The 27,881-nt window shown below is 36.6% G+C and overlaps 1 protein-coding gene across 6 annotated transcripts in view; it reads right to left on the reverse strand.

Moving 5' to 3' along the window:
- KIF3A (kinesin family member 3A) overlaps positions 1 to 27,881 on the reverse strand; it is an 89,900-nt gene that overhangs the window by 59,520 nt on the left and 2,499 nt on the right. For 5 of the 6 annotated variants that reach the window (XM_025293078.3, XM_044947879.2, XM_044947878.2 and 2 more), the window contains exons 2-4: positions 26,744 to 27,017; positions 6,643 to 6,787; positions 6,423 to 6,507 (exon numbers count right to left, since the gene is read on the reverse strand). In XM_025293078.3, coding sequence (XP_025148863.1) covers positions 6,423 to 6,507; positions 6,643 to 6,787; positions 26,744 to 27,017 — 504 coding nt within the window. The remainder of the gene's footprint in view (positions 1 to 6,422; positions 6,508 to 6,642; positions 6,788 to 26,743; positions 27,018 to 27,881) is intronic. The other variant, XM_025293083.3, reaches the window with a different exon arrangement.

A 27,881-nucleotide genomic window follows, 5' to 3' on the forward strand; every position in this document is an offset into this window, starting at 1 on the left:
CTGTGACCCTGAGAAGACTCTAGACATGGATCTGCTAGTCTGTTTCTGGTAACATCAGTCATGTGAAAGAACAATGGGTAATGAAAGCTATGTTCCATCTTGTAGTTCCCTAAGGTGTATTTTGCAAACCTGGAAGATCTTAAGTTGTACTCCCGTGAAAAGAAAGACAATGATATTTAACTGTAACACCACATGGCCCCAATATTCTTTAGGCTCTGATGAACAATGACCCCTCAATTGTCTTTAGACTATAACACCTACATTCAACTAGAACTGTTTTTTAAAAGGGAAAGAAAATGGGATAAAATTCCTTATGTAAAGGTTTTTATGGCATTGCATCAAAATGAACCTGACTTTTATCTTGGGAGTCTCAGTACATGAGTGTGAATTCTGTTTCCTCTCTGGTTTCCACCCTCATTAGGGGATCCTGGACCTGATTTGGGAGGAGACCCCACCATAAGGAGAGAAAGGAAATGAAAGGATTAATGATTCTCAGAGACACCCCTGACACTGATCCTCATTAGAGGACCCTGGTCTTTACCTTTGTTAGAGTCCTGGTAACTTAAATGTGCTCTAGACACTCATAGAAACTAACAGTTTAAATTCAGTCATGAGGCTGAGTCAGAGCTGGCAAGTTCATCTAAAAGTGAGGCATGTGAATGTGAGTGTTCTATATTACTGTCTATGACTACTATTTGTTTATGAAAGCTCTTAAAAATTGGATGGTAATCCTAGCAAATAATTTTTATCATAAAAACAAAGAAATTTAATTTCTATAACAAATAGCTTGTGATACCAAAACAATAGATCTCAATGAAGGCAGCTACTCCCCTGACCAGACTGTTTTAGAAACTTGAGGGGGAGTTTCTGGTTCAGTTAAGGAGACTGGGATATTGAACACCCTGAAGTAGGTGGGATGGTCACAATCATGAATGGTCCCATGCAACTTTGAATGTCCTACCAGATAGTCACATGGGTGAAAAAAACAACTTATTAATTTAATTATCTAAATTTAGATCCTAACTCTACATATAAAGACAAAGTGCTTTCCCATGGTAATAATAATATAGGAATGCAGGAAAACTGAGGAAAGAACTACTTTATTTTCCTCAGAACTCTACCAAGAGCTAGATACTACTGTAAAGGACAATGTCATTGAGTAACACCAAACAAGGTGTTTAGATTACCAATTCAACATACTTGTAACAGTTTGCATTTGTGGGTATTGCAGTCATAATGATTTAAATATGCCTCTATTTATATATGTCATTGAGTATGATCACATGTAAGCATTTATATTATATATTGAAATACCAGTACTTTTTAAAAGTAATATTATAATTGGACAGTACATTGATATCTTTAAAATTATATGTATAGATAGATTTTATCATCTATGAATTTTATTTCAGAATAATCAAAGGGGCATTACAAAATATATGTTATAAAAAAAGGAACACTGGTTCTACTGTACTTGAGAACCACTGACAAGACTGTTTCTGAAAATAAATGTGATCTATAATTACTATTATAAAAATGGAAATGTTCTTTCCAAATGGTTTTTATTCTAATAATCTGTACAAATAACAAACATTTAAAAGATAAAAAGCATAGAATTAAGGGATCCATCAAAACCAAAGATGACCAGAAAAAAGAAACTTATCTGTATATTTGTTGTCTATACATCATTATGGATTAAGTCTTCAGTAAGGTCCAACAAATTCAAATAATATTAACACCTAAGCCTGTAACATATTGTTGCAAAAGCTCAGTTCATATACTAAATTTTTTTTTAAAAAGCTAAAATTTATTACTTTATTATGTGTCAAGCAATAATCTTAAAATTTTGTATTAATTTGTTATCTTTGGCAATAATCCTATAAAGTAGATACTATTATTATTTCCATGTTCATGTGGCAAACCTAAGGCTCATAGAAGGTAAGTAACCTGCTTAAGAGATCAGAGCCAATATTCAAGCTAAGGTGTTAAAACCTCAGAAATCACCCTTTAATCCTCAATCCATTTACCTTACCCAAGCAAGTCAGGAAATTCCTCTAGGTTTCATTTTTTTACATTAACAAAATTGAACTGCTGAAAGGTTAAATGAAATAAAATATGTACTGCTACCATCATTTACTACACTAAATGCCTATTGCTGCATTATAAGAGCTTCTTAATAATAGTTATTCTATTATTCTACTGTTATTCTCAGTATACTCCACACTGTTCTACAATGGAGGCTGCCACGATTCTGTATTCTATTCTATTGTTATTCTAAACACATTATTCTCTAATTATTGACAATACAATTCCAATCAAAATTCCAATATTAATATTTTAAAGGCTAACCTTTTGTCTTATACACCAAAATTTTAATATATTTGGCAATAATTACTAGTTATCTACCACTCGATTCAGCAATCCTGTTTCAGGAATCTATCCTCAGACAAGCCTGCACATATATGAAATGGTATAATTACAAGGTTATTTAGCACAGAACTGTTTGTAAGAGCAAAAGATTTTAAACAACCCAACTGTTTATCAATAGCGAGGTGGCTAAGCAAACTAAAAGTTATGTCCATACTAAGGATACTATGAGGCAGAAAGGGAAAAAAAAGACTAAAGAATGAAGAAGCATTTCTCTTTACTTATATGGAAAGACTGTCACAATCCATTGCTCAGTTTGGGGGAGAAAAAAAAAAAAAGGCAAAGTACAATGAGAGGGGAAAAGTCTTTTCAATAAATGGTGCTGAAGGACTTCCCTGGCCATCTGGTGGTTAAGATTCTGCACTTCCACCTCAGGGGGCGTGGGTTGGATCCCCGGTTGGGGAGCTAAGACCCCACACATCGCGCAGTTACAAAAAAAATTAAAATGGTGCTAAGACAACTGGATATCTGTATGCAAGAGTGAATGCCTCTAACTCACAAGGCATATAAAAAATTAACTCAAAACAAACCAAAGACCTAAATATAAAAGCTAAAACTATAAAACTCTTAGGAAGATAACAAAGGCATAAATCTTTGTGACCTTGGATGAAGCAATGATTTCTTAGATACAACACCAAAAAACACAAGAAACAAAACTAAACATAGATAAAGCAAATATGATCAAAATTTTAAACTTTTATGCTCCAAAAGGACACCATCTAAAACGTAAAAAGACAATCCATAAGAGAATATTTTTGTAAATTCCTATTATCTGTTAACAAGCTGAATTTAGAATATATAAAGAATTGTTGTTTAGTCATGAAGTCGTGTCCAACTCTTTTGCGACCCACACAAACCATCGCCCTCCAGGCTCCTCTATCCATGGGAATTCCCAAGCAACAATACTGGGGTGGGCTGCCATTTCCTGCTCCAAGGGATCTTCCTGACCCAAGAATCGAACCCACACCTCCTGCATTGGCAGGTGGATTCTTTGTCACTGAGTCATCAGGGAAGCTCCATATAAAAAATTATTAATATTTAATAAAAAATAAAGAGCCAATTAAAAATGAACAATGGATCTGAACTGAAATTTCTCCAAAGAAGACACACAGATGGTATAAAAAGATGTTCAATGTCATTAGCCATCAGGGAAATGGAAATCAAGCCCACAAATGAGATACCACTTTATACTAAAATCGCTATAAAAAAATGACAATAACAAGTGTTGATGAGGATATGGAAAAACTGGACTCCACAAATGAGATAACACTTTATACCCACTAAAATGGCTGTAATAAATGACAATAACAAGTGTCAATAAGGATATGGAAAAACTGGACTCCTCATACATTACTCATAGGAACGTAAAATGGTACAGCCACTGTGGGAAACAGTCTGGCAGTGCCTAAAAGTAGAATTACCACATTATCTAATGACTGCATTCATTGATATATAACCAAGAGAACTTTAAAAATATACAGTTCAAAGATACTGCAGGTTCAGTTCCAGACTACCACAATAAAGAGTACCATGAATTTTCGTTTCCTCAGTGGATATAAAAGTTATATTTACGTTATACCATCCATAGATTATAAATGTACAATAGCATTATGTTTAAAACATGTTTGTACCTTAATTTAAAAATATTTTATTGCTAAAAGAAATGTTAACCATCATCTGAGCCTTCAGTCAGCCATAATCTTTTTGCTGGTGGAAAGTTTAAAATACTGCAAGAATTACCAAAATGTGACACAGACACATGAATTAATTAAGCAAATACTGTTGGAAATACTGAGCTGCACAGACTTGTTCCATGCAGGGTTGCCACAAACCTTCATTTGTTTAAAAAAAAAAAAAAAAACAGTATCAACAAATATAATAAAGTGAAGCACTATAACGTGAGGTACGCTTGTATTCACACAAAAACTTTTACAAGACGTTAAAAGGAAAAATGAAATACTGATTCATGCTACAACATGAATGGATCTTGAAAACATCATAAAAAGTGAAAGAAGCCAGACACAAAAGACCACAATTGTATGACTTCATTTAAATGAAATGTCCAGAATAGGCAAATTCATAGAGACAGAAAGTAAGTTACTGGTTACCAGGAGGGAGAAGGGGAATGCAGAGTGACACCTAATGGGCATGGAGTTTCCTTCAGGAATAATGAAAATGTCCTAGAATTAGATAGTAGTGATGCTTGCATAACTTTCTGAATATACAAAGAGTCACTAAATTGTACACTTTAAAAGGATGAATATTACAGATGTAAATTACATCTCAATTAAAAAAATAATGATTTGAGGAAGAATGGAGTCTGAGTCCCTTCGCTGTTCACCTGAAGCTACCACAACATTGTTAATTGGCTATACCCCAACACAAAATAAAAGTTTAAAGTTTGAGGGAAAAAAAGAAAAAATACTGAATGTGAATCAGCTATAATGAACCAATCCACAATTTTTGTGATTATCTGATAGTTATGCATATAATCTCACATTCCTTTTTCTAAGATGTAGGATTAAAGTAGTGCCAATATATTACCCAAAAGTATACAAACCAGAGTTTCTCAATCAGAAAGTCTGGTTTTTCCTTCAGGTAAAAGAAAGATTAAAAGCACAAATATTTGTGACAACATTCATAATTAGTATTAATACCTACATTTCTGACACTGTAAAAACTTAGTAAAGAGTCCACGTGCCAATGCAAGGGACGTGGGTTTGATCCCTGGTCCAGGCAGATTCCACATGCCACAGAGTAACTAAGCCCATGTGCCGCAACTACGGAGCCCAGGCACTACAGCCCACAAGCTGCAACCACCAAGCCCCTGAGCTGCAGCTACTGAGCCCAGGCACCCCAGAACCCGTCCTCTGCAACAAGAGAAGCCACCACAGTGAGAGCCCCACACACAGCAACAGAAAGTAGCTCCCACCTGCCACAGTTAGAGAAAGTCCATGCACAGCAACGAAGACCTAGCGCAGCCAAAAATTAATTCATTCATTAAATTAAAAAAAAAAAGCCCACAACTTCTGACTTTAAATTCTGGAGTACTCTTGGGCATTCATACCAGAGAATGAAAACTTACGTTTGCATAAAAATCTACGCGTGGATGTTCATAGCAGCTTTACTCATAACAGCCCCAAACTGTACGTAGCAGGTGAATGGTTAAACACACCAGGCAATATTACTCAGACATAAAAAGGAATGAGTAACTGATACATGCAACAAGTTGGATGAATCTCTAGGGAGTTATACAAAGTCACAAAAGCCAATTCCAAAAAGTTACAACATAACACTTTTGAAATGACAAAACCATAGAACTGGAAAACAGATTAGGGTTGTCGGGGTTAGGGATGGGGACAGAAGGGAGTAGTCACCAGAGAGGTGGATATGGTTATAAAAGGGCACCTTTGATATGGAACAATTTAGTACCTTGTTGCAGTAGTGGATATAATAATCTACACATGTGATAAAACAGTATACAATACAAACGACTACAAGAGAAACTGGGGCATTTGAACAATGGATTCAAACACATTATATCTGTGGATTATATCAAGATCCATATCACGATTATGATATTGCATTATAGCTTTGTAAAATGTTATCTCTGGGGAAAACTGTGTAAAGGGTAATCCTCTGTATTATTTCTTACAACTGCATGTGAATTTATCTCAATAAAAAGTTTAGTTTAAAAAAAGGTGCAGATCAATGTATATAGGGTGCTACATTTAAAGTAAAACTAAAATTATATTTATATTTACATAAAGAACACTGAAAGGATACCGAAAGTGGTTATCTTAGGGTAGGGAGAAATAGGGTAGGAACCAACACTTTTCAATGCATAAGTGTTTAAAATAGTTGTATTTTTGAAGCATGTTACCAAGTTTCCTGGTCAAAAATAAAATATTAAGAGTACCTTTTGTTCAAAACAGAACTTAATTCAGCACACATTCTCTTGCTCTGGAAAGTACTCCAATTTCAATTATCCTTACCTCTAACCTCTGTGTCTGATCCTTGCCCAAAAGGTCACGAACTTCTTCATTATATATTTCCAAATAAGACACTCGAACCAAAAATCTGTAAAGAAAACATCATTCTTAAATACAAAAAAAAAAGTAGTGAAATATTTTTTAGAACAGTTTTAAAAACGTGTTTATAAAGGTTGTACATCTTATGTTTGTACTTCTCGATATTAGAAAGTAATTATTTTACCTCGTATCACCCTCTGCTTTTGCAATATGACCAAATATGTGAGCAAAGGAATTTGGAATGATTCCTCTAAGTTCAGGAACAGCTCGAACACCTTCCATGGTAAACGTTTTCCCAGTTCCAGTTTGTCCATATGCAAAAATAGTCCCTGAAAACAATGAAGAAGATCAATCACTTTGTAGAGTCTGATGCTACAGAACAATAGCTCTTAAAATTAATTCTTTTGACACTGTGATGCAATTTCTAGCCTGGATTTAAAGTTTATTCTAATATAAATTTCTCCTTTATTATCAGCAATTACAGCATGAACTGTGTAGCACACAAGCACAGTACTGTTGAAGTTCTAGAGCCAATGAGATAAATGTAAAATCGAACATTTTAGCTAATCCTAAAAAATTTATATTTATTTTAATTACTTAATGCGGACATAAATTGGAGAAGGTAGTATAGTTACAGCAAAAGAACAAAGGTCCCAGAGTAGAAAGACCTCAACGTGAATCCACACATTTGCCACTTTTCGACATATGACCTTAAAAACTATCTACCCAAAGATTATCTCAATAGTAAAATGAGGATAAGAATAACTATTCTGCATTGATCACATGAAACAAGAATCACATGAAACAATTTACTTCAAGCAACCAACATGACACCTAGCAAATAGCTTAATCCTAAAATAAGTATGTTATTTCAAAATAAAAGTTTTAAGTAACAGCTGTAAGGAATAGGGGGAATTAACAAAAAGAAGTGACAATATATTAAAAGTAATTACAGATACAACTTAAATTTTCTAAATATCCAAATTTAACAAATACTACACACCTGAGTCTGGCATGGTGCTATGATTCAGGGACACAATGACAAAGACAAACACAATCTTTAATCTCATGCTGTGTGTCATCTTGGGCAGGACATATTAGCCAAATAATTATAACCAAGATGAGTGTTGGGAATGAGAAACACAGAGTTCTACATGAGAGTCAGGGACATAATCAAGGCAAGAAAACTAAGGAAGAAGGAAAGGGGAAGAGGTCAAAGAAGGCTTTCCAGAAGAGTCCATCTAATATATGAGCATGAGTTAGAAACAGATGGGCAGCAAAAGGCAAAAAAGAGAATGGTGATTTTGCAAAAATGCAAGGAAACCAGAATGGAAGAAAAAGAGATGGAAAAGGACAGTGGATGCGGTTAGAGCTCAAAAAACTGAAGGGATTAATTACACAGGGTGATGAAGAACATGTTAAGGTTCTAGAGCTTATCTTAAAAACAAAGTGAAGACCCGATTTTTCAGTCAGAAGAGTGTCACCATCACTGGCTATACTGTATACAAAGAACTGGAAACGAGCATGGGAGAAGTGAAGAAACAGCTAGAGGGCTGACACGGTTACCCAGGTAAGAGATGGTGCTGACAACAGCAGGGGCTGAGAAAGATGGAAAGTGTTTCACAGGTATTTAGCAGTTAGAATCAAGATGCCTGGGAAAGAACTAGTCAAAAGGGGACGAGGGAAAAGGAAGAACTGAGGGTGACTTTCAAATTTCTGGCCTGACCAAGGGAATATAACGCTAAGCTATGTTCTGAGATGGTGAACACCACTGGAAGAGATAACAGTTTGAACGGGAAGATCATGGCCTGAGCTTGGAGGTACTGAGCTTTAAGTCTACAATACACTCAAATGGATGTGCCAAGCAAGCAGGCGGATGGGTGAGACTCATATGCCAACTGAAGCTACGGCACTGGGTGAGATTTCCTCAGGAGAGACTACAGTAGATAGCCTAGGAAGTGACAGCATAAACGAAAAAGGTTCCTTAACTACTACCACTCAATAGTTAATACAAATGTCATCATTGTCAAACTTCTAATGAAAACAATCACAACAAAAACCATTTCTATATGTGGGAATAAAGAAGTAAATTTTGTCTAACTCCCTAAATATTTCAAACTCTTTCATTAAGAATATAATTTACTACATTAAAAGGAGCTAAAAATACCATGAACTCATATACTGCATCTTAGAAAAGACAAAACAGCTACCATCTACTGATCATCTGCTGTGCTATGTCATATACTTTATATGCATTCCTATTTAATTTTCACCCCAATCCTAAGAGCTAGGCAATATTTATATCCCCATAGCTTAGCTGAGGAAACAAAGGCTTAGAGAGGTTGAATTACTTGCTCTATGTCATTTTACACAAAATCTGAACACACACCAGTTGGCTGCACAGCCCATGTATTTTTACCAGTATATAATGACAAAAAAAAATGTTTACCTCAAAATTAATACCTACTTAATGCAGAACTTCCTTAGTGGTGCAGTGGATAGGAATCTGCCTGCCACCACAGGGGACACAGGTTGGATCCCTGGTCTGGGAAGATTCCACATGCTGTGGAGCAACTACACCTGTGTGCCTCTGAGCCAACACTCTAGAGCCCGCAAGCCACAACTGCTGGGGCTGTGTGGCACAACTATGTAAGTCTGTGCACACTAGGGGCCACAAGCTCCAACTACTGAGCCTCTGGGCCACAACTAATGAAGTCCGTGTGCCTAAAGCCTGTACTCTGCAACAAGAGAAGTCACTGTAATAATAAGAGGCTCACGCACCACAACGAAAAGTAGCCCCCGCTTGCCACAATTAGAGAAAGCCTATGCAAAGCAACGAAGATCTAGCACAGCCCAAAAAATACATAAATAAAATGAATGCAATTTCTATGAATGTATTAAATACATGATCATTACTAATTTTAAAAATATATTAAGTAACTAGAGACAGAAGAACAAACAAAACCCAAAATTAGTAGAAGGAAAGAAATCAAACAATCAGAGGAGAAGCAGAAATAAATGAAATAGAGACAAAGAAAACAACAGAAAAGAACAATCAAACTAAAAGTTGCTTCTCTGAAAAGATAAAATGATAAATCTTTAGCCAGACTCATTAAGAAAAAAGACGATTCACATCAATAAAGTTAGAAATGAAAAGGAAGTTATAAAGGACACCGCAGAAATACAAAGGATCATAAGAGACTACTACAAGCAACTATATGTCAATGAAATGGACAGCCTAAAAGAAATGGACAAATTCTTAAAAATATACAACCTTCAAAGACTGAACCAAGAAGAAATACAAAATACAAACAGACCAATTACAAGTTACAACAGGGATGGTCTTGATCACTGCCTCCAGTAATGTTAAACAAGCTGAAGTTGAACGGTTCTATGAACACCTACAAGACCTTCTAGAACTAAAACCCAAAACATTCCTGATATGTTCACTGATTCCTAAAATGCTCAATTCTCCTGCTCAAAATTCTCCAAGCCAGGCTCCAACAGTACGTAAACCACGAACTTCCAGATGTTCAAACTGGATTTAGAAAAGGCAGAGGAACCAGAGATCAAATTGCCAACATCTGTTGGATCATAGAAAAAGCAAGGGAGTTACCGAAAAACATCTACTTCTGCTTTATTGATTACACCAAAGCCTCTGACTGTGTGGATCACAACAAACTGGAAAATTCTTCAAGAGATGGGAATACCAGACCACCTGACCTGCTTCCTGAGAAATCTCTATGCAGGTCAAGAAGCAACAGTGAGAACCAGACATGGAACAACGGACTGGTTCCAAATTGGGAAAGGAGTACATCAAGGCTGTATATTGTCACCCTGCTTATTTAACTTCTATGCAGAGTATATCATGAGAAACATTGGGCTGGAAGAAGCACAAGCTGGAATCAAAATTGCCAGGAGAAATATCAATAACCTCAGATACGCAAATGACACCATCCTTACGGCAGAAAGTAAAGAGGGACTAAAGAACCTCTTGATGAAAGTGAAAGAGGAGAGTGAAAAAGCTGGCTTAAAACTCAACATTCAAAAAACTAAGCTCATGGCATCTGGTCCCATCACTTCATGGCAAACAGATGGGGACAATGGAAACGGTGACAGACTTTATTTTCTTGGGCTCCAAAATCACTGCAGATGGTGACTGCAGCCATGGAATTAAAAGACGCTTGCTCCTTGGAAGAAATGTTATGACCAACCTAGACAGCATATTAAAAAGCAGAGACACTGCTTTGCCAACAAAGGTCCTTCTAGTCAGAGCTATGGTTTTCCCAGTGAGAGTTGGACTATAAAGAAAGCTGAGTGCCAAAGAATTGATGCCTTTGTATTATGGTGTTGGAGAAGACTCTTGAGAGTTCCTTGGGCTGCAAGGAGATCAAACCAGTCAATCCTAAAGGAAATTAGTCATGAATATTCATTGGAAGGAATGATGCTGAAGCTGAAACTCCAATACTTTGGCCACCTGATGGGAAGAACTAACTCACTGGAAAAGACCCTGATGCTGGGAAAGATTGAAGGCAGGAGGAGAAGGGGACAACAGAGGATGAGATGGTTGGATGGCATCACCAACTCGATGGACATGAGTTTGAGCAAACTTCAGGCATTGGTGATGGACAGGGAAGCCTGGCATATTGCAGTCCATGGGTCGCAAAGAGTCGACATGACTGAGGGACTGAACTGAAAATTAAAACTGATTTTAAAACTCCCAACAAACAAAAGTCCAGGACCAGAAGGCTTCACAGGCAAATTCTATCAAACATTTAGAGAAGAGTTAACACCTCTGAAACTTTCCAAAAATTGCTGAGGAAGGAACACTCCCAAACTCATTCTATGACGCCACTATCATCCTGACACCTAAACCAGACAAAGATGCCACACACAAAAAAAGAAAATTGCAGGCTCCAATATCACTGATGAGCATAGATGCAAAAATTCTCAACAAAATTCTCAGCAAACCAAATCCAACAATACATTAAAAGAATAATACACCATGATCAAGAGGGATTTATCCTGGGGATATAAGGATTCTTCAATAACCACAAATCAATCAGTGTGATAAACCATATTAACAAACTGAAAGATAAAAACCATATGATCATCTCAATAGATGGAGAAAGTTTTTGACAAAATTCAACACCCATTTATGATCAAAAGTCTCCAAAAAGTGGGCACAGAAGGACCATATATGACAAAGGCCATATATGACAAAGGCCATATATGACAAACCCACAGCTAACATCATTCTCAACAGGGAAAATCTAAAAGAATTTCCTCCAAAATCAGGAACAATACAAGATGTCCATTCTTGCCAATTTTATTCAACAGAGTTTTGGAAGTCTTAGATACAGCAATCAGAGAAGAAAAAGAAATAAAAGGAATCCATACTGGAAAAGAAGTAAAACTGTCACCACTGCAGATGACATGATACTATACATACAAAGCCCTAAAGATGCCAACAGAATGCTACGAGCGCTCAATGAATTTGGTAAAGTTGCAGGATACAAAGTCAAAACACAAAAATCTGTTGCAATTCTAATATACACTAACAACAAAAGATCAGACAGAGAAATTAAACAATCCTTTACCACTGCATCAAAAAGCATATAGTACCTAAAATAAACCTAAAGAGGCAAAAGACCTGTACTCTGAAGGACACTGATAAAAGAAACCAAAGGTGATACAAACAGATGGAAAGCTATACCATGTTCTTGGATTGGAACAATCAATATTGTCAAAATAACTATACTACCCAAGGCAATTTACAGATTCAATGCAATCTCTATTAAATTACCAATGGTGTTTTTCACAGAACAAAAAAATTTTTAATGTATATGGTAACACAAAAGACCCAGAATAGCCAAAGCAATTCTGAGAAAGAAAAAGGAGCTAGAGGAATCGGGCTCCCTGATTTGAGACTATCCAACAAATCTACAGTCACCAAAATAGCATGGTACTGACACAAAAACAGAAATATAAATCCATGTAATACGATAGAAAAGTCCAGAGATAAATCCAAACCCTTATTGTCAATTAACCTATGACAAAGGAGGCAAAACTATACAATGGGGAAAAGACAATCTCTTCAATAAATGGTGCTGGGAAAACTGGACAGCTACATGTAAAAAAAAAAAAAAAGAAAAGAAATAAAACACTCCCTAACATCATACATGAAAATTAACTCAAAATGGATTAAAGATCTAAATGTAAGACCAGACACTACAGAACTCTTGGAGGAAAACATAGGCAGAATTCTTTGACATAAATCACAAGACTGTTTTCTATCCACCTTCTAGGGTAATAAAAATAAAAATAATAATAATAATCAGATCTAATTAAACTTAAAAGCTTTTGCACAACAATGGAAACCATAAACAAAATTAAATGGAATGGGAAAAAAATATTTGCAAAGTATGCCACTGACAAGAGATTAATCTGCAAAATATACAAACAGCTCATGAAGTTCTATATGAAAGAACCAAATAACCCAACCAAAAAATGGGCAGAAGACCTAAACAGACATTTCTCCAAAGAAGACATACAGATGGCCATAAAGCACATGAAAAGATGCTCAACATCACTAATTATCAGAGAAATGCAAATCAAAACCATAATGACATATCACCTCGCACCAGTAAGAATGACCATTGTTAAAATGTCTACAAATAATAAATGCTAGAAAGGGTGTGGAGAAAAGAGAACCCTCCTACACTGTTGGTGGGAATGTAAATTGGTATAACTACTATGGAGAACACTATGGAGGGTCCTTAAAAAACTAAAAATAGAACCACCATATGATCCAGTAATCCCACTGAAAACCATAATTCAAAAAGATATAGGCACCGCAATGCTCATTAGAGCATTATTTACAATACTCAAAGCATGGAAGCAACCTAAATGTCCATCAACAACAGAACAGATAAAGAAGATGTGGTACCTATATACAATGGAACACTAATTGGCCATAAAAAAGATAAAACAATGCCATTTGAAGCAGCATGGATGGATCTAGAGATTATCACACCAAGTGAAGTCAGAGAAAGACAACTATCATATGATATCACTTACATGTGGAATCTCGAAAAAAATTATACAAGTGAACTTGTTTACAAAACAGAAACAGACTTACAGTTACCAAAGGGGAAACCTGGCAGGCAGGGCTACGTGAGGAGTTTGGGGTTAACAGATACACATACTCTATATAAAACAGATAATCAACAAGGACATACTGTCCAGCACAGGGAACTCAATTACTTGTAATAATCTATATGGGAAAAGAATCCGAAATAGGTGGATATCCATATAACCTAATCACTTTGCTGTATACCTGAAACACAAAATTGTAAATCAACTATGCTGCTGCTAAGTCACTTCAGTCGTGTCCGACTCTACGCGACCCCATAGACGGCAGCCCACCAAGCTCCCCCGTCCCTGGGATTCTCCAGGCAAGAACACTGGAGGGGGTTGCCATTTCCTTCTCCAATGCATGAAAGTGAAAAGGGAAAGTGAAGTCGCTCAGTCGTGTCCGACTCTTAGCGACCCCATGGACTGCGGCCCACCAGGCTCCTCCGTCCATGGGATTTTCCAGACAAGAGTACTGGAGTGGGTTGTCATTGCCTTCTCCGACTATACTCCAATATAAAATAAAAATTAAATTTAAAAAAATTTTTAAATAAAAGGATACTAATTTACAATATTAAAACTGAGAAAGAAGGACCACAAATCTCCTAAAGAATCTCATCTTATTCTCAACAATGAGAATCCAAATTTATACTTTTTAAATGTAGTCTTAATAAATCTAATGCTATCATTTCCTTCATATAAACTTTTTAAATGTTAGTTTTTAAAAACTAAAAATGGCCTGAGATTTTACCCAGTCTTCTTGTTTCTAACTATCGCTAATACTTAAAATGACAGAAGGTTCATCAAAAAACTGCACAAGGATATTTACAGCAGCTACATATAACTGCCAAAACTTGGAAGCAACCAAGATTTCCTTTGTAGGCAGATAAAATTGCTGTACATCAGGACAATGGAATATTATTGCTGATTAAAAAAAGAGAGATGAGTTAATAAGTCATGAAAAGGCATGGAGGGAACTTAAGTGCATGTTACTATCAACCTGAAAAGGCAACATACTATATATATATAAAACTCCAACTATGTGACACTCTGGGAAAGGCAGAACTGTGGAGACAGTAAAAAGACCAGTGACTGCCAGGGTTTAAGGGGGAGAGAGGGATGAACAGGTAGAGAATGGAGCAAAACAACTGCATATGATATTACAGTGGTGAATAACTGTCAGTATATATTTGTCCAAACTCACAGAATGCACAATATCTAGAGTGAACCTAATGCAATATGGGGCTTGGAGGATAACGATATGTTAATACAGGCTCATCCATTTTAACAAATGTGACCACTGAGGTGCAGGATGTTGACAGCGGGGAAGGTTGTGCATTTTGGGACACAGGGGAACTCTCCGTACTTTGTTCAATGTTACTGCAAACATAAAATGTTCTAAAAATAGCTTATTCATTTTAAAAATCTTTTTTAAATGGTAGAAGGATTATGTACTTGCTATTGAGAATCCAAAAAGTTACAATTAAACTACATGTGAATAATGCACAGTAAACTGCATTATATATACATGCCTAATTTTTGTCCTTTTGCAAAATATTTTATTTTTACTATCAACCATCTTCAGTCAGCATAATACACTACAAAACAGGCAGAAAGTCCTTGACATACACACATTACCCTCTATAATGTTTATTTTTTATATATACATAACTGTTAATTCAAAATTCAACTTGTGGCATTTCTGCTCCCAACAAAGATGGAATAAGAACAAAATTTACTGTCCTGATGGAACAAAAAGAAGACCAAATATATAAAATGATAGTTTTCAAGAGAATGAACATCAGTCAACAAAGGGCTGTGGTTCCTGAAAGGTAAGGTAGGTCATATGATTGCCCAGCTTCCTGTCGTGAGACAGAATCCAAGTCGTGGAGGAGGAGGAAGAACCCAAGTAGCTGTCAGCAGATTCCCTGAGTTGAGAAGAAGCTGAGAGTCCAGAGAGGCCAACATAGCTAGAATTTGGAGGACACATTCCCAGAGAAGAGAAAGCTGCACAGAAAGAGCTCCAGAGATCTACAGAAGTTCCTCCTCGAGTATTCAGCCAGATACTCACTAGCACAAAAGTATAAGGAAACTATCTAAATATGGGCGATAGGGGAGGGAATCATATGGAAAGATGGGAAGGAAAAGCCCCCAGCACTCACAAAGGCATAATTCACAGGACATTAGGAGCACACAGCATACAGAAGGGCCTTGCCTCTGTAGTGGGGAGTAATAACCTTACACTGAGCACTGCTCTAGTCCTAACCAAAAAATCTTCCAAAAAAGATCTGAAAGGATGAAACTGCTTTCAAGTAAGCGCATCCCAGAACAAGGCTCATGAATATTTATAGAATGAAAAAAAATCCAAGACCCAAAGTAAAATTCAGAACACTCAACCAAAAATTGCCAAGCTTGCAAAAAAAAGGCAAAATGATGACTCATAATGAAGAAATCAATTAATCGATCAATCAAAATTAGTTTATAACTAACACAATGTTAGAACTAGCAGATGACTTTAAAACAGTTATAAAAACTGTACTCTATATACAATAAAGTTCAGTGGAAACTCTGGATGGAAATTTGGAAGAACTTGGATGGGAGATATAATATAACAAAGACCCATATCAAACTTCTTGAGATGAAAACTACAATGTATGAGATGAAAAATAACAACACACAGGGATAATAGATTAGGCACTGTAGAAGAAAAGATCTGTAAACCTGAAAACATACCAACAATCAAAAATGAAACACAGAAAAAAATTAAAAGTAAAAAACCAGCATCAGTGAGCTGTGGGACAATTTCAAGCAGCCAAGTATATATGTCATTACAGGACCACCCCCCTCCACGCCCTGACCAAAGCGGAGAGGACAGAAAAAATATTTGAAGAAAAATGACTGAAAATTTTCCAAATTTGATAAAACCCACGGATCCATGCAGATTAATGAACTTTGGCACAGAAACATGAAGAAAAAATACATTACAGCATATCATAAACAAACTGACAAAGCCAGTGACAAAGGAGAAAATCTTAAAAGCAACCAGAGAAAGACATGTTACATGAAGAAGAACTAAGATACGGATGAAAGTAGATTTCTGGTCAGAAACTAATTCAAATGGGAAGAAAGAAGAGCACTGCCTTTCAAGTACTAAAGGAAGAAACCATCAATCTAGAATCCTATATCCAGTGAAAATATCCTTCAAAAACAAAGGCAAAAAAACACACACTTTTTTAGACTACAAAAGCTGAAAGAATTTATCACCTGTAGACATGCACTCTAAGGAATGTTTAAACAAAAATTTTCAATGCAGAAGAAAAATGATATTAGGTGGAAATATGGACCTACATAAAGGAATGAAGAATACTAGAAATGGTAATTACATGGGTAAATAAATACAATTTTTCTCCTTAAATATAAATCTCCTTAAAATATAACTGATGGTTTAAACAAAAATAATAACAACACGGTTTGCAGTTTATGACATGCACAAGTAAAATGTATGACAACAATAGCACAAAGCTTAGGAGGAGAGAGATGCAAGTATAGTGTTAGTTTCTACATTATCCATGAAGTGGTACAGTATCACTTGAAAAACCATAATGTATTTAATATTTATATTATAAACCCTAAAGCAACCACTAAAATGCAACAAAGATACACTGCTATAAACCAACAAAGAAGATAGAATGGAATAATAAAAACACTTGATTAACCTTAAAGAGAGCATAGAAAGAGAAAAAGGGAAAAAAAAACAAATGGGACCAAGAGAAAACAAACAGCAAGGTGACAGATTTACACCTAAGCAAGTAACTACAATAAACAGAAATTGTCTCAACACCCTAATTAAGAAGCAGAGACAAGATTGGACTAAAACCCAAGACCAGTCACATGCTGCTACACAGAAAATGGCTAACTTAGCAGACCTGAGAAAGCTATACTTTCAAAGTCCAGCTTTCAAAATTGGCCTTTGGCTGATATCAGGGAATTCAGATTTAGGAAGGGTTCCCACCAATCACTGACTATTGAGAATGACTCACTATGCCCAAACTGTTTGTATAAACATGGTGGTTTATACTAAACATTTGCTTTTCTTATGAGAGTCTGGGATCTTTGCATGTGCCAGGCTGAGGGTGCCTCCATGAGCAGCCTCCAATAAAAACCTTGGGCACTGTGTCTCTGCAGAGCTTTCTGACAGACAACATTCACAAGTACTCTCACAAAGAGAATTAAGTGTATCCTGAGGGTCCACCAGGAGACGACTCTTAGACGTCTGTAATTGATTTCCTCCAGACTTCACAACATGCACTTTTTCTCTTTGCTGATTGTTTTTTCCAGTATCCTTTTTGTTCTAGTAACCAAAGCCATAAGAACAACCATATGCTGAGTTCCATGAATCCTCCTAGCAATCATCAAACCTGGGGTGATCTCAATGATCTCCAGGACAACTACCTACTAGAAATGAACTTTCAATATAAAAACACATATAGGTTAAAAGCAAAAGGATGGAAAACATATACCATGTTAATTCCATTCAAAAGAAAGCTAGAATGTGTATAATAATATCAGACAAAGTAGATTTTGGAGCAAAGAATATTACCAAGGATGAAGAGAATCATTTAATACTGAAAAAGAGGTTCATCAAGAGAACATAACACCCCTAAGCATTTATGCAGCTACTCAAAGAGTTTCAAAATATATGAAGCAAAAACTGACAGATTTAATGACATAGGGAAATACAAGATTAATAGAGAATTCAATACCCCCTTCTCAATAACAGACCAAGTACAAAATAATTAAGTACACAGAAGATTTGAACACTACCAAACAAACTGACCTAATGGACATTTATAAAAACTCCAACAATAGCAAAAACATACATCCTTCTCAGATATACACAAAGCACTGAATAATAATAAACCACATTCTGGGCCATAAAACAAAAGATGCAAGTTACATAAAGTATGTTCTCTGACTAAAATGGAATTACATTAGAAATCAGTAACAGAAGAGATGTCAAAACATGTGGAAACTAAGACATGTCTAAATAACCCAGAAATCAAGCAGGAAAATAGAAAGTATTTTGCAGTGCATAAAAATGAAAACACTCTATGTCAAAATCTGTATGTCACTAAAGCAGTACTTAGGGGGTAATTTAGAGCATTAAACTCCTATATTGTAAAGGAAGAAAGGTTTCAAAATGATGGCCTTGGCTTCTACTTTAAGAAAGCAGAAAAAGAAGAAGCAAGTAAGAGGAAAAACAAGAAGAAATCAATGAAATTAAAAATCATAAAAATAATGAAGAAAAATTTGTAAAACCAAAAGTCGCTTTTTTGAGAAAATTAGAAAAGATCAATAAAACTGATAAACCTCTTGCCAGATTAATCAGGAGAAAAAGAGAACACACATTTCAATTGTGTGTTCCAATATCAGGAATGAAAAAGGTTACATCACTACATTCTAACATAAGAATAGAGGATTGATACACACATCTGTCCTCCAATAAAGCCCATAACTTAGATGAAACAAATTCTATTAAAGACAAACTGCCAAAGCTCACTAAAAAAATAAATAAATAAAAAACATAACCTGAATATTCCTGTATCCATTAAAGAAATTCAATCTGGAGCTAAAAACCTTTCCATGAAAAAAATTCCAGGCCTAGTAGGCTTCATTGGTGAATCCTACCAAACACTTAGAGAAGATATACTACTAATCCTAGGCAAATTTTTCCAGATAATTAAAAAGGAGGGAATACTTCTCAACTCATTCTATGAAACTAGCATTATTCTGATACCAAAACCAGATAAAGACACTACAAGAAAACTACATTACTTACATCCCTCATGGCCACAGTTGCAAAAATGTTAAACATTTTAGCTAATCAAATCTAACATTATATGAGAGGATAATATACCATGACCAAGGGCATGCCGATTTCACATTTTAAAATGAGTCAATGTAATGGACAAACTTTTAAAAATAATTTAAGTGCAACAAAACTGCATTTGGCAAAATCTGATATACATTTCTGAAAAAAACTCTCAGCAACCTAAGAACAGACAGGAACTCACTCAATCTGGTAAAGTGTCTATGAAAAATCTACAGAGAACGTCACATTGGTAAAAGTATGAAGGCTTTCTCCCTAAGATTAGGAACAATACAAAAATGTCCCCCCTTAACCATTTCTATTCTACACTGTACTGGAGGTTCTATTCCAGTCAGGGCAATTCAGGTAACAAAAAGACTGGAAAGAAAGAAGCCATTTTCAGATGAGCTCTCATGTGTAGAAAATCCTAGGGAGTTTATCCCCCCCAAAAAAAGCCTACTAGAAATAATAAATTTACCAAGGTTGCAGTATACAAAATCAACATACAAAAATCAGCTGAAAAACATGAGCTCCCACATGAGAGATCACACCCACCACATTGTCTATAATCAAAAAGACAAATAACAAGCTTTGGCAAAGATATGCGGACATTGGAAATCTCACATATTGCTGGTGGGAATGTAAAAATGGTATAGCCATTGTGGAAAACAGACTGGCAGTTACCTTTTTTTTGGTTTGTTTTTGTTTTAATTTATTTTTAATTGAAGGATAATTGCTTTACAGAATTTTGTTGGTTTCTGCCAAACATGAACATGAAGGCAGTTAGCCTTTTGACTCAGCAGTTATATTCCTAGGTACCGAAGAAAACTGAAAATATATGTCCACGTAAAAACTTGTACAATGTTTTTGTACAATGTTCTTGTACAATGTTCATAGCAACATTATTCATAAAAGCTAAGAAATGGAAACAACCCAAACGTTCATCAACTGATGAATAAACTATATAGCATATCCAGACAACGGAACATCATTTGGCCATAAAAAAAAGAATGAAGTATGGATAATTACAACAACATGGATGAACGTCAAAAATATCATGCTAGGATTTCCCTGATGGTCCAGCTGTTGAGAATTTGCCTGCCAATCAATACCAGAGACACAGGCTCAGTCCTGGGACTGGGAAGATTCCACATGCCATGGGGCAACTAAACACGCATGCCCTAGAGCCTAGGCTCTGCAACCACAGAAGCCACTGCAACTAGAGACAGACCAAGCACAGCAAGGAAGACCCAGTGCAGCCAAAAAATAAATAAATAAATAAAATTTTAAAATCACATTAATAAGAAGCCAGACACACCAGAATAAATGGTGTATGATTCTATATATTAGAAATGCCCAGAAGAGGCAAACTCATACACACAAAGTAAGTGATTGCCAGGGTAGGAGAGAGAGATTGGGAGTAACTGCTAATGGGTACAGAGTTTCTTTGAGGGGTGATGGAAATGTTCTGGAAACAGATACATAGTTGCATGTATGAAGGTACTAAAACCCCTAATTTGTGCAGTGTAAAATGGTTAAAACAGTGAACTTATTAGGTTTCCCTGGTGGCCAGGTTCGATCCCTAGGTCATGAAGATCCTCTGGAAGAGGGAATAGCAGCAACTCACTCCAGTATTCTCCGAGAATTCCATGGACACAGGAACATGGCGGGATACAGTCCATGGGGTTGCAGAGAGTCAAACATGACTGAAATGACAAACGCTTTACCACTTACTCATGTTATTTAAAATTTATCTCAATTTTAAAAGTCTAAAATAATCTATTGCACTTCTATACATGAACAATGTGCAATTCCCAAAAGAAAATTATGAGAACAATTCTGTTCACAATAAGCATCAAAAAATACTTAAGAAAGCTTACCAAAAGTAGTATAAGATCTGCAATTAAAAACTACAAAATACTGATGAAAGAAATTAAGACATAAATAGATACATCATGTTCATGTATTGGAAGATTCAATAGTGTCAGAATAGTAATTCAACACAATCCCTACCAAAATCCTAGGTGGTTTTGTGTGTGTGTGTGTGTGTGTGTGTGTGTGTGTAAATTGACAAAGTGTCCCTAAAACTTTTATATAAAAACGCAAAGGACCTAGAAAAGTAAAAACAACTTTGACAGAGTAACAAAATTAGAAAACATACACTACCTAATTTCAAAACATTTTACAAAGCTATAGTAAATTAAACAGGACAGACATGGAATAGAACAGACAATCCAGAAATAAGCCCACCTATTTATGGTCAAGACTACAAGGGATCAAGACCATCCCCGTGGAAAAGAAATACAAAAAAGCAAAATGGCTGTCTGGGGAGGCCTTACAAATAGCTATGAAAAGAAGAGAAGCGAAAAGCAAAGGAGAAAAGGAAAGATATAAACATCTGAATGCAGAGTTCCAAAGAATAGCAAGAAGAGATAAGAAAGCCTTCTTCAGCGATCAATGCAAAGAAATAGAGGAAAACAACAGAATGGGAAAGACTAGAGATCTCTTCAAGAAAATCAGAGATTCCAAAGGAACATTTCATGCAAAGATGGGCTCGATAAAGGACAGAAATGGTATGGACCTAACAGAAACAGAAGATATTAAGAAGAGATGGCAAGAATACACAGAAGAACTATACAAAAAAGAGCTTCATGACCCAGATAATCACAATGGTGTGATCACTGACCTAGAGCCAGACATGCTGGAATGTGAAGTCAAGTGGGCCTTAGAAAGCATCACTACAAACAAAGCTAGTGGAGGTGATGGAATTCCAGTTGAGCTATTCCAAATCCTGAAAGATGATGCTGTGAAAGTGCTGCACTCAATATGCCAGCAAATTTGGAAAACTCAGCAGCGGCCACAGGACTGGAAAAGGTCAGTTTTCATTCCAATCCCAAAGAAAGGCAATGCCAAAGAATGCTCAAACTACCGCACAATTGCACTCATCTCACACGCTAGCAAAGTAATGCTCAAAATTCTCCAAGCCAGGCTTCAGCAATATGTGAACCGTGAACTTCCTGATGTTCAAGCTGGTTTTAGAAAAGGCAGAGAAACCAGAGATCAAATTGCCAACATCCGCTGGATCATGGAAAAAGCAAGAGAGTTCCAGAAAAACATCTATTTCTGCTTTACTGACTAAGCCAAAGCCTTTGACTGTGTGGATCACAATAAACTGTGGAAAATTCTGCAAGAGATGAGAATACCAGATCACCTGACCTGCCTCTTGAGAAACCTATATGCAGGTCAGGAAGCAACAGTTAGAACTGGACATGGAACAACAGACTGGTTCCAAATAGGAAAAGGAGTACGTCAAGGCTGTATATTGTCACCCTGCTTATTTAACTTCTATGCAGAGTACATCATGACAAATGCTGGACCGGAAGAAACACAAGCTGGAATCAAGATTGCCAGGAGAAATATCAATAACCTCAGATATGCAGATGACACCACCCTTATGGCAGAAAGTGAAGAGGAACTCAAAAGCCTCTTGATGAAAGTGAAAGAGGAGAGTGAAAAAGTCGGCTTAAAGCTCAACATTCAGAAAACAAAGATCATGGCATTCAGTCCCATCACTTCATGGGAAATAGATGGGGAAACAGTGGAAACTGTCAGACTTTATTTTTCTGGGCTCCAAAATCACTGCAGATGGTGACTGCAGCCATGAAATTAAAAGACACTTCCTCCTTGGAAGGAAAGTTATGACCAACCTAGATAGCATATTCAAAAGCAGAGACGTTACTTTGCCAACAAAGGTCCGTCTAGTCAAGGCTATGGTTTTTCCTGTGATCATGTATGGATGTGAGAGTTGGGCTGTGAAGAAAGCTGAGTGCCGAAGAATTGATGCTTTTGAACTGTGGTGTTGGAGAAGACTCTTGAGAGTCCCTTGGACTGCAAGGAGATCCAATCAGTCCATTCTGAAGGAGATCAGCCCTGGGATTTCTTTGGAGGGAATGATGCTAAAGCTGAAACTCCAGTATTCTGGCCACCTCATGCGAAGAGTTGACTCATTGGAAAAGACTCTGATGCTGGGAGGGATTGGGGGCAGGAGGAGAAGGGGACGACAGAGGATGAGATGGCTGGATGGCATCACTGACTCGATGTACATGAGTCTGAGTGAACTCCGGGAGTTGGTGGTGGACAGGGAGGCCTGGCGTGCTGCGATTCATGGGGTCGCAAAGAGTCGGACACGAATGAGCGACTGATCTCATCTGATCTGAGGTCAGTTAAATTTTGACAAAAGCACCAAGTTAATTCAATAGAGGTAGAGTAGTCTTCTCGGAGAAGGCAATGGCACCCTACTCCAGTACTCTTGCCTGGAAAATCCCATGGATGGAGGAACCTGGTGGGCTGCAGTCCATGGGGTCGCTAAGAGTCGGACACGACGGAGCGACTTCACTTTCACTTTCCACTTTCATGCATTGGAGAAGGAAATGGCAACCCACTCCAGTGTTCCTGCCTGGAGAATCCCAGGGACAGGGGGGGCCTGGTGGGCTGCCGTCTATGGGGTCGCACAGAGTCGGACATGACTGAAGCGACTTAGCAGCAGCAGTCTTCTCAATAAATGATGCTGGAACAATTAGACATCCACAAAAAAGATAGGGAAAAAAGGGAGTGAGACAGAGAAAGGAAAAAAAAAAAAACCTCAGACCCCAACTTCACATTATATATAAAAATTAAAATGGGCCAGAGGGCTTTCCCAGTGGCTCAGTGGTAAAGAATCTGCCTGCCAATGCAGGAGACACAGGTTCAATCCCTGGTCAGGAATCCCACATGCTATGGGGCAACTAATCCCATGTGCAACATATACTGGGCCTTATGCTCCGCATAAGGAGACGCCACTGCGATGAGAAGCCTGCACACTGCAACTAGAGAGTAGCCCTGGCTCACCACAACTAGAGAAAAGCCCATGGAGCAATAAAGACCCAGCACAGCCAAAAAATAAATCGAATTATTTTTAAGAAATGTAAGATCTTAATGCAGTGATGGTGACTGCAGCCATGAAAGTAAAAGACGCTTACTCCTTGGAAGGAAAGTTATGACCAACCTAGATAGCATATTCAAAAGCAGAGACATTACTTTGGCAACAAAGGTCCATCTAGTCAAGGCTATGGTTTTTCCAGTGGTCATATATGGATGTGAGAGTTGGACTATAAAGAAAGCTGATGGGGAACATAGGTACACCCGTGGCAGATTCATGTTGATGTATGGCAAAACCAATACAATCTTGTAAAGTAATTAGCCTCCAATTAAAATAAATAAATTAATATTAAAAAAACAAATTGAATAATAAAAATCATATAGCCATCTCAATAGATGCAGAAAAGCTTTTGACACATTCAACAGATATTTATGATAAAAGCTCTCAATAAAGTGCAATTAAAGGGGACAAACCTCAACATAATAATAGTTTTGTGTGACAAACCCACAGCCAATATATCATGCTCAATGGTGAAAAGAAAAAAGTATTTCCTCTATATCAGGAATAAAATGAGGGTGCCCAGTTTTGCTAATTTAATTCAATATAGAATGGAAGTCTAAGTCAGAGCAATCAGGCAAGATAAAAAAAAAAGAAAGCTGAGCAGAGAAGAATTGATGCTTTTGAACTGTGGTGTTGGAGAAGACTCTGGAGAGTCCCTTGGACTGTAAGGAGATCCAACCAGTCCATCCTAAAGGAGATCAGTCCTGGGTGTTCATTGGAAGGACTGATGTTGAAGCTGAAACTCCAATACCTTGGCCACCTCATGCGAAGAGCTGACTCACTAGAAAAGACTCTGATGCTGGGAGGGATTGGGGGCAGGAGGAGAAGGGGACGACAGAGGATGAGACGGCTGGATGGCATTGCCGACTCATTGGACATGAATTTGGGTAAACTCCGGGAGTTGGTGATGGACAGGGAGGCCTGGCGTGCTGCGATTCATGGGGTCGCAAAGAGTCAGACACGACTGAGCGACTGAACTGAAGATCTACATGTTTACAACTTCTAGATAAAAACACAGGAGAAAATCTTTGTGGTCCTGGGTTTGGAAAAAAATTTCTGAGCTATGTCACCTAAAAAGCACGTGATAAAAGAAAAACTGATAGTGAGACTTCAACAAAATATAAAACTTTTCAAAAAACATCACTAAAAAAATGAAAAGACAAGCCACAGACTGGGAGAAATATTTTCAAATCACATATCTGATCATGTATATGAGTCCAATATATAAAGAGCATGACTAAATAATAAAACACAGGCAAGCGAATTTTAAAATGGGTAAAATATTTTAAGAGATATTTTACCAAGAAGATATATAAATGACCAATAAGTACACGGATGTTTCATGCTGTTAATCATTAGCGAAATACAACGAGATACCACTACATATCCTCTAGAATAGCTATAACTAAGAAGAATGATAGTTTAAGAGTTGGTGAGATTGTAAAGAAATTAGAACTCTCATACCATGCTGTCGGGAAAAAAAGTTCAGTCACCACTACGGAAACCTGTTTTGCAGTTTCTTCAAAAGATAAACATACATAAACCACAAGACACAAGCAATTTCACTCCTGGGTATCTATCCAAGACAAATTTTGAAACTTATCTGCACAAAGACTTAATGTTTTTAAAAGACAAAAGAATGTTCTTAACAGCATCATTTTTAATAGCAAAAAAACTGGCATCATTCAAATTCCCAAAGATCACAAAAGGTGGTGTTTTCATATAGAGAGTCATGTCTAACTCTTTCAGACCCAGGTACTGCAGCCCACCAGGCTCCTCAGTCCATGAAATTCTCCAGATAAGAATACTGGAGAATTCTCCTCCAAAGAATCTTCCCAACCCAGGAATCAAAGCCCGGTCTCCTGCACTGCAGGCAGATTCTTTACTGTCTGAGTCACAATGCTTGAATGACATCACCAACTCAATGGACATGAGTTTGAGCATACTCGATGAGATAGTGAAGGACAGGGAAACCTGGCATGCTGCAGTCCACGAGGTGGCACAGAGTCGAATACAACTGAACAAGTCAAAGAAAACAGATAAAGACAAAATAGTGTATAATCTGATTTATATGAAATTCTAAAGAAAGGCAAACTAGACAGAAACCAGGTCCATGGTTGCTGGGGGTAGGACCGAAAACAGACACGGAACTTATGGGGATGATAAAACTGATGGTTTCACAACTGTATGTATTTACTACAACTCAAACTGTACAGTTCAATTATACAATTACAGTGGGTGAAATCACTGGGTGTTATTAATAACTTGATAAAAAGTTGTTTAGAAGTAAACTAAAGTACTCACCATTGTAGCCTTCGAGAACAGAATCAATAATAGGTCTGGCAGTTAAGTTATAAACATCTAGTTGTTTACTCTCTGGTCCAAAAACAGTATCAAAAGTAAATGTCTTTGGAGGTTCATTGGAAGAATCAGTCTTATGTACAGTGATAGTTCCCCTCATCTCATCCACACTGACAGCCTGTTTGTAGCACATTGATTTCTCTCTCTCATTGAGGGGCCGGCACCTAACAACCACCTTCACATTATCGCAGCTTTCCGGCTTCTCTGATTTATTGATCTGGTGGAGAAAATATTTACAAATAACGAAAAAAACATTTACTTTTACCTTCGACAGATTAAATTTAAAACCTGAAAAGGCTATTTTGCCACCTCAGTGCCTTGCACACATTAAACACTCCATAATTATTTGTTAAATTTAATTAAAGATCTTACAGATATATAGAAAAACTTATTAAAAAGGTATAAAAATAGTTTCTTTTATAATACAAATAAGGAAAGAGGTAATTTAATTTACATTTATAGTTAATGCTATTCAGGCAGAAAATCAGAATCTGTAAGAGACTTGTCTTTCTGCTCAAAGTCCCTGACTTCCTCTGAGTTTCCTGCCTATAGAAAAACAAATGTGAACGTGGTTAATAACTTTAATCAAGAATCCAATAGTAGGTCCTCTGTGCCCTCTCAGACTTTCAATTTTCTTGTCTACAATGCATTAGTTAAAAAAAAGATATTAATCAAATAATACATCCACATATGGTCTACTTTTTCTATATTAGTGAAAGACAGAAAAAAAAAAAAGCCTAATGGCAGAGAAAAAATGTTTTGGAAAAAATTTTTAAATGACTCTACCCTTATGAACATTTGTATACGTAAAGTTTCAAACTTTGAAATTCTATGATTAAGCATCTATATTAAAATTCAATCCAATTATTAAATATAATCCAATTATTATCCAGTTTAACAGTTAAGTTGAACAGATACTAAATTCCTACTCTTTCAGATACTCTTCTAAGCATCAGAGAAACAAACATGAGCCACTATCATTCACAAGGAATAGATGATATCAATTCAACACACTTCTTTCCATCTCTACTTTTACCACCTTACTCCAGGTTATTATCTTGTCCTGAATTATAAGAGACTC

Source organism: Bubalus bubalis, chromosome 9 (genome assembly GCF_019923935.1).
Source record: "Bubalus bubalis isolate 160015118507 breed Murrah chromosome 9, NDDB_SH_1, whole genome shotgun sequence".
NCBI classification, from domain to species: Eukaryota; Metazoa; Chordata; class Mammalia; order Artiodactyla; family Bovidae; genus Bubalus; species Bubalus bubalis.